Source organism: Chionomys nivalis, chromosome 4, assembly GCF_950005125.1.
Source record: "Chionomys nivalis chromosome 4, mChiNiv1.1, whole genome shotgun sequence".
NCBI classification, from domain to species: domain Eukaryota; kingdom Metazoa; phylum Chordata; class Mammalia; order Rodentia; family Cricetidae; genus Chionomys; species Chionomys nivalis.
In genome coordinates this window covers 93,129,290-93,137,291 of record NC_080089.1, presented here as the reverse complement: position 1 = coordinate 93,137,291, position 8,002 = coordinate 93,129,290, and the positions used below count along the sequence as shown (strand labels likewise).

The window sequence follows — 8,002 nt, the reverse complement described above, 5'->3', positions numbered from 1 at the left end:
AGGCTGGTCTCGAACTCACAGAGATCCACCTGCCTCTGCATCCCGAGTGCTGGGATTAAAGACGTGCGCCACCACCGCCCAGCTGGTCCTAATAAATTTTAAGTGTAAAGAAATCCAAGATGCTGGGTGTGGTGATGCACGCCCTTAATCCCAGCGTTTGGGTGGAGGAGACGGATGAATCTGAGTTCAAGGTCAACCTGGTCTTGATAGGTTCCGGGACAAATCAGGGCTACATAGTGAAAGAAACCTTGTCTTTTATTTATTTATTTATTTAGTTAGTTATTTAGTTAGTTTTTCAAGACAGGGTTTCTCTGTAGCTTTGGAGCCTGTCCTGGAACTAGCTCTTGTAGACCAGGCTGGCCTTGAACTCACAGAAATCCGCCTGCCTCTGCCTTCCAAGTGTTGGGATTAAAGCCGTGTGCCACCACTGCCCGGCGTGGAAACCTTGTTTTGTTTTGTTTTGTTTAAAAAAAAAAAAAAAAAGGAGGAAGAAAGGAAGGAAAGAAAAGAAATCCAAGACTCCCATCCCCAAATTGAAACCCACTGAACCAGATTCCTGGATCTCTTGCTTTCAACAGGCCTCTTACGGTCAAGCATTTTGTAAGATACGGAGGTTACAGTGATGGAGAGACTTCTCTCCCTACTCTGATAGTTCACATTTGGGAGAGAGAAGACAAATGAAAACGGAAGCAAGGTGATCTCCGAGAGCTCCGGGTGTAATAAAGGAAGACGTAAGGCAGCGCTCGCTCTGCAATAAATGCCGGTGGCCCCTGCAAAGCAGCAGCAGGCGCAGACGGTCTTAGTGCAGGCCTCGTGACGTCACCGAGCGGCGCCAGCCAATCAGCACCGCCTACCTCCGGCGGCGCGGCGTACCTGCGGGAGGTGCCGCGGCACGCGTTTGGGCCCTACTGAGCCGCCATACCTCCCGCCTCCGCGCCCGACGTCCGCGTCGCCGTTCTGCGCCGCCGCCATGGCCGACGTGGAGGACGGCGAGGAACCGTGCGTGTTGTCCTCGCACTCCGGGACTGCAGGCTCCAGGCCGGGGGGCGACAAGATGTTCTCCCTCAAGAAGTGGAACGCGGTAGCCATGTGGAGCTGGGACGTTGAGTGCGACACCTGCGCCATCTGCAGGGTCCAGGTGATGGGTAAGCGAAGCGCTCGCGGCACGCGAGCCCGGGGCTGCTGGGCGGGCTCCGCTGGCGAGCACTGGGCCGGGCCGCCCGTGCGGGATGATTCCCGCGGGTGGTGGGCGTGACCGAGGGAACACAACCGGGTTGATCCCCGGGAACCCGTGTGTAGGTTGCCCAGCGGCCAGCAGACCTCACAGCTGGCCCGAGACGTGGATCTGAGGGTTGAGATGTTTGTTTTTGAGAGGCTCACATGTTCCCCAGGCTGGCTTGGAAGTTGTTCATCTAGCCGAGGTCGGCCTTGAACCCCCGGTGCTCCTGCCAGCACCTCCCAAATTCTAGGAATTATGAGCCTGCGCCACCGTGTGGATCACGCTTCACGGCTCTTGTCAATCCCGAAATGATGCGCAGTCATTTGCGTAGATTCGTTGTTGCAGCCGCTCTTTGGCTGGCTTTTAAAATTCAGATCGACAAGACGAGTCAAAGCTCGCTTGTCTTGAAGCGAGGGCCAAGAGGATTTAAATCCATGGGAATCCAAGGATAGAAAAGCCCTTGCTTGGTACAGAAACATGAAAGTTCATCATGTCCCCTTCCCATAAGGTGCCATTTCTTAGAGAAAATACTGACCTGTCCTTTTGTGCCCTTTCAAAGAACCTTTCATAAATAATCAGTTTTATTATTTTGAACGAAAATATTGAGCCAAGCCGGGCGATGGTGGCGCGCGCCTTTAATCCCAGCACTCGGGAGGCAGAGGCAGGCGGATCTCTGTGAGTTCGAGACCAGCCTGGTCTACAAGAGCTAGTTCCAGGACAGGCTCCAAAACCACAGAGAAACCCTGTCTCGAAAAACAAAAAAACAAAAAAAAAAATTGAGCCAAGTGAAACGTATGAAACCAGCGTAATCTAGTTGAGTTTTTTTGTTTGGTTTGGTTTTTTTCGAGACAGGGTTTCTCTGTAGCTTTGGAATCTGTCCTGGAACTAGCTCTGTAGACCAGGCTGGACTCAAACTCACAGAGATCCGCCTGCCTCTGCCTCCCGAGTGCTGGGATTAAAGGCGTGCGCCACCACCGCCCGGCCAATTTTGATAATCTTAAAGTGACTTACTTGCCTTCTTACTCTAAGGTTGGCCCATCCATCCCATTGCAGTGCAGGTAGTGCTTTCTCCCTTGGGTTCCATCCGCAACCCACTTCCTCCTGAAAGGAGCAGGGGGCATAGAGAGGAGGCCAGGCCATCAGTACAGCCAGGGTAAGGGTGGTACCTGACTGTGTTAGTTTAGACATTTAACACGGGCTTTGTGGAGCCTTGGGTTCCTCCTCTACAAAAAGAGATAGTGGCGCCAGGTGATGGTGGCACAAAGCTTTAATCCCAGCACTTGGGAGGCAGAGGCAGGTGGATCTCTGTGAGTTTGGGTCCAGCCTGGTCTACAGAGTGAGTTCCAGGACAGGCAAAGATACACAAAGAAGAAACCCTGTCTCGAAAAACAAAAAAAAATAGTGACTCACTGATTCTCCACCATATGATATACCTGAGCCAGGCCCAGGTATATCTTATGCTTGAGCCAATGTAAGGAGAGGCAGGAAGCAGGAAGCGGTCTTCAACTCCAGGCTGGGTGTTCTTTTACAGATTTCTCTATTTTTACCTTTTGAAGTCATTCTAGCCCTGATGTTAGCAGCACACTGTGTAAGAAAGCAGTCCTGAACTCACAGCAGTCTGCTGGATCTGGAGAAATGGCGCGGTGGTGAAGAGCACATACTGCACCAATGTGGGGCAACTCACAGAATGCCTGTAGCCCCAGCTCCAGCCATGTCCAGTGCCTCTGGCCTCCACGGACACCTGCGTGCACATACCCATAGTTAAGCGCGCACACACACATAATTAACATCAAGCATTTTCTGTCAGCTTGAGCCTCCTTTTACCAAATTTGAACTGTTTATACAGTTAAAGAATGAACCAGTTTCACTGGTCCCTAAAATATTGTGTTGATTGAATTATTAGGTTTCCATTTCTGGTATTTACTCCTAAGTAATTTCTTCAAGTACTTTGCTGTTGTTGGGTGAGTGCATTGAGGACTAGGGGTTTGGGCCACCCTAGGCCATATAGTTTTAAGCCAGCCTGAGCAACACGAAACCCAGTCTTGAAAACAAAGGAAAGGAATTTTGCTTATGGAAAAATTAGAAAAAAAGTTGTTAACTTTCAAATAGGTTGTATAGTCACATGGCTTAAAAATTAAGGGGGTTTAGCCGGGTGGTGGTGGCGCACACCTTTAGTCCCAGCACTTGGGAGGCAGAGGCAGGCGGATCTCTGTGAGTTCGAGACCAACCTGGTCTCTAGTTCCAGGACAGGCTCCAAAACCACAAAGAAACCCTGTCTCGAAAAACCAAAAAAAAAAAAAAAAAAAATTAAGGGGGTTTATGTGAAAACTTCTTCCTGGTCTATCCTACACTTTATTGTTGGGCAGGGCTGGGGGCACATGCTTGTAATTCCAAATCGTTAAGGCAGGATTTTAAGGTTGTCATCCACAGTATGTTCAGGTTAGAGACTAAGGGCTATGTGAGACCCTGTCTCAACAAAAATCTTTACTGGTTCCTTGAAGATAATAACTAACGAATACATGGGCATGGCTTATTTACACTGGTGTCTTGACAATAACCCTGAGGTTGGTCCATGTGAGTGAGCAAGCCAGTGGCCTTACAATAATTTGTTATGGTAGAGTTGGCATCTTTGTCTTGAAGGACTTTCCCTAATGCCACTGCCGAGTTCTCTTGTCATATGAGCTTGTAAGATCATCGTTAACCCTGGTCAAATATTGGTCACAAGTGAACTAATAGAATGCTGTGTATTTTATTTCTCTTTAAATAGTTATTTTTAGATGAGAAATTAATATGAAACATTTATCTCCATCTCTGATCCTCAGGGCTTTTGTTTGACTTTGAAGGTCTGGGTTTCCAGTATTCCTCCTGAACCTTAGATGAGATTTGCTTTTGTTTGTTTTAGATGCCTGCCTTAGATGTCAAGCTGAAAACAAACAAGAGGACTGTGTTGGTATGTATTAATTCTTCTTCCTGCCTTTTCAGTTGGAGGTTTTCTTCTGTCTCTGTGGGAATGTTTGAGTTTGCAATTCAAATTGACTTTATTGAACTGTCTTTGGTAACCTAGGCCTGTCTTTGGTAACCTAGGCCTGTAAATCCATGACTAGGAGGCTGAGGCTAGCTTTCGCTGCATAGTGAGACCTGTTTCCCAAAGAAAGAAATGGCTTTGTCAGTACATAAAAAAAATTAAGCCATAAAGCAATGATTAATTACTAGTGTAAATATTCAGAGCACTTAGGAGCTGGTGAGATGACTCAGGTAAAAGCACTTAACCTCTCAAACCTGACCACTCCACAAGGTCCTCTGACCTCCACGGGAAGCAGTGGCATGCATGCCCCTCATCCTATACACACAATTAGAAATAAAAACAAGCAAAATCAGAATTAAAACTAAAAGGGAAAGAATAAATAGTAAAATGTTTTAGTTCTTTAAAAAAAAACCTTATTGAGATAAATTTATGAGTTCTTCTATTTTAGTTAATAATTGATTATATATTCCATTCATGGTCTTGATAAACATTTTGCTAAGCAGAAAGAAATACATTTTTTGCTAAGAAAACTACAGGCCAGGACTGGTGGCACACACTTGTACTCCCAGCAGAGACAGGAGGTACACTGCAGGTTGGATACCAGCCTGCTCTATCAGCAAATTCCAGGCCAGTCAGGACTATGGAGTGAGACCCTGTCTCCAAAGGAAAAGGAAGTAGGACAGAGGGGAGGGAAAGAAGAAAGGAAAGACAGACAGATTTTAAGACCTGAGCATGGTGGCCTACGTCTGTAGTCCCAGCACCTTGCAAGCCTGAGACAGGGCAGTAACCATAGTGTACATAGTGAATTCCAGGCCAGGCTGGGCTTATAGGAAGGCCCATCTCAGCAAAGAACCCTGATCGCAGAGAGATGCCTCTCCAGCCGCTCTGCAGATCTGATAGTCAGGTGAGGAGCTGCACTGCCTGCTGACACGGTAACTTTCTGGTTTTGGTCTCAGTGTGTGGCTCTTACTTGATACTTGCTATGTAGACCCCAGGCTGGCCTTTCAGTGATCTCTCACCCTGCAGGGACTGGCCTTCATGACCATACCAACTGGTCAGTACCATAATTCAAAACTTCACAGCTTCACAAAAACAGCTCAGTAGATAGACTGCTGGTGATGTTCCTGGACTACCATCTGTTTGTAATAGCCAGCTGTAAGCCCAGGGCCTGTAAAACATTGTATCTGGGTAAATAAAAACCAGGAGGATGTTATAAGGAAAGTGCAAATGATCCCTAAGGTCACCCCTTGGCCGAGGAGGTCTGGGCTCTATGACAGATTCAAGTCTTTTAATCTCCTAATTTAAGAAGATACCAAATAGATTTGTTTAGGAGCATGGGATTAAGTTCACCCTGAAAAGAAGTGGCATGTTTCTTTTTTTTCTTTTCTTTCTTTCCTTCCTTCCTTCCTTCCTTTGGCGGAGGGGAGGGTCGAGACAATTTATCTGAATAATAGCCCTGGCTGTCCTAGAACCAGGCTGGCCTCGAACTCTCAGAGATCCACCTGCCTGCTGGGATTAAAGGGGAATGCCACCATGCCCAGCCTGTCGCAAATTTCTTTCTTTTATTTGTATCTTTCACATCGTGCCTCCCGATTATACACACACACAAAGTTTTTTTAAGAATAAAGGAAGAAAGGAAAAAATCTCAGCAGTGTGATACAGTGGGCCGTGCAGTAAACCCTTTATCCATACATTTTACATGCAGGCGTTCATCCCAAAGAATAACTGGTCTGGTGTGAGGCCCCAGGTCTCTCTGCTGTCAGTGCTGGGCTCTCACGGGACTCTTCTTGGACATCCCGTTGCTGCCCTGGGTCCACAGGACCAGCACACAGCACACACAAATGCACACACACCCGTGCTCCAGCAGCTCATGGGTGGGATGGATGCTGGGGTGCAACACGTAATCCTGCTTCTGGCCCTGGTAGTTGGAGGATTGGTCAGACCACCAGTCTCTCCGCCACCAGGCTGAGCTCTGCATTCAGTGCATATTTCTTAAGGTAACTTATATTTGTAAATTTTTTTGTAGATAGAAAAAAACAATTTGATCATTTACCCAGCTTTTTTCAGGATTATGAGCCATTACTATTTTCTTGACCTTTTTAAAACTAATTTTGAACTTAGTAATTTAATTTTTTAATATATATTTATTTATTTATTTATTTATTTATTTATTTATTTATTGTGTATACAATATTCTGTCTGTGTGTATGTCTGCAGGCCAGAAGAGGGCACCAGACCTCATTACAGATGGTTGTGAGCCATCATGTGGTTGCTGGGAATTGAACTCAGAACCTTTGGAAGAGCAGGCAATGCTCTTAACCACTGAGCCATCTCTCCAGCCCCCAGTAATTTAATTTTTTAAGAATATTTAAAAATTATGCTTTGATTATTTCGTACAGTCATACAATGTGTGTTGATTATGTCCACCACTGGTCGTCCCTCCTGCTCCCCTGAACTCTTCCTCCATGTGGTCCCCTACTACGGTCATGTCCTCCTGGGATTAGCTATTTTAATTGAACTATGTCATGTCAGTTTTTGGGGGGTTGATTGTTTAATTGATTGGTTGTTTCTGAGGCAGGGTCTTGCTTTGTAACCATATTGGCCTAGAACTGGCGGCAGTCCTCCTGCCTCAGTACTCAGATGACAGGCATGTACTGCATACCCACCTGCTCAGCTGTTCTTTTTTTTTTTCTTCCAGTGGTCTGGGGAGAATGTAATCATTCCTTCCACAACTGCTGCATGTCCCTGTGGGTGAAACAGAACAATCGCTGCCCTCTCTGCCAGCAGGACTGGGTGGTCCAAAGAATCGGCAAGTGAGAGGTGGTAGGAGACTCTGGTGAGGTTGGCCACCCTGGATGATCTTGCTGTCAAGTTTCTGGACAAAGACTAGACACTCCAGTGGATTAGGTCTTCAGATAGAAAGAGTGGTGTGCAGCCTTGAGATTCATCCAGGGCATGGTTTAGCATGTTTAATTTTGAGAAATTCTGTACAATTAAGATAATTTATTAAAGTGGCCTTTCCTACCTCTGGTGTGTGTCATACATACTGCTTAGGAGAGCTAATAGAGAGGCTGGAGAGACAGCTCAGAGGGTAAGAGCACAGGCTGCTCTTCCAGAGGTCCTGACTTCAATTCCCAGTACCCACATAGTGGCTCACAACCATCTGTAATGAGATCTGGTGCCCTCCATGCCAGAACACTATGTATAATAAATAAATCTTTAAAAAAGAAGAAGAGCTATAAGAAAGAATGCCAAAAACAGAACAATCCTTACCATTTCTCGGTTGGTACGTGAGGCTGTGAGAACATTTCATTCACAGAAGAACATTTTTGTGTTTATGCCGGATTGTTTTTTTATTTAAAGAATGTTATAGTAACAAATAAAATTCATTTTGAAAACCCAGCTCCTACCCTCTGCTCCCAGTTTTTTTGTTATTGGGAGAGGGTAACCCACTGTATATTTGCTATAAGTGAGGATTTTGACTTTAGATCAGTGAAGAGGGTAAGTAAAATGAAACTTTCAGTCAATGGGACTTCGGCCAAGTTCTCCATCTTTGCTCATCAAGGAAGCCTGGATCTGTTCACCTCACTTTTCAATCACTTAGGGTTTTGTTTTGGTTTTTTCCCTTTGAAGCAGAGTTTCTCTTTGTTACAACTCTGACTGTCCTGGAACCCTCTCTGTAAAGCAGACTGGCATCAAGCTCAGAGAGCCATCTGCTGGGATTAAAGGCGTGCACCACCACTACCCAACTCAATCAG

General features: G+C 46.0%; 1 protein-coding gene across 2 annotated transcripts; it reads left to right on the top strand.

Annotated features, from left to right (window-relative positions):
* The first annotated feature begins 908 nt into the window (after positions 1-908).
* Rnf7 (ring finger protein 7) lies at positions 909-7,646 on the top strand. 2 transcript variants are annotated; one of them, XM_057768178.1, is made up of 3 exons: positions 909-1,138; positions 4,122-4,169; positions 6,943-6,999. In XM_057768178.1, exons 1-3 carry the CDS (start codon positions 971-973, stop codon positions 6,997-6,999), a joined length of 273 nt encoding a protein of 90 aa, XP_057624161.1. In that variant the 5' UTR covers positions 909-970. The 2 variants fall into 2 exon arrangements, with proteins under 2 accessions (XP_057624161.1, XP_057624160.1); XM_057768177.1 differs by having other exon boundaries at positions 919-1,145; positions 6,943-7,646.
* The last annotated feature ends 356 nt before the right edge of the window (positions 7,647-8,002 follow it).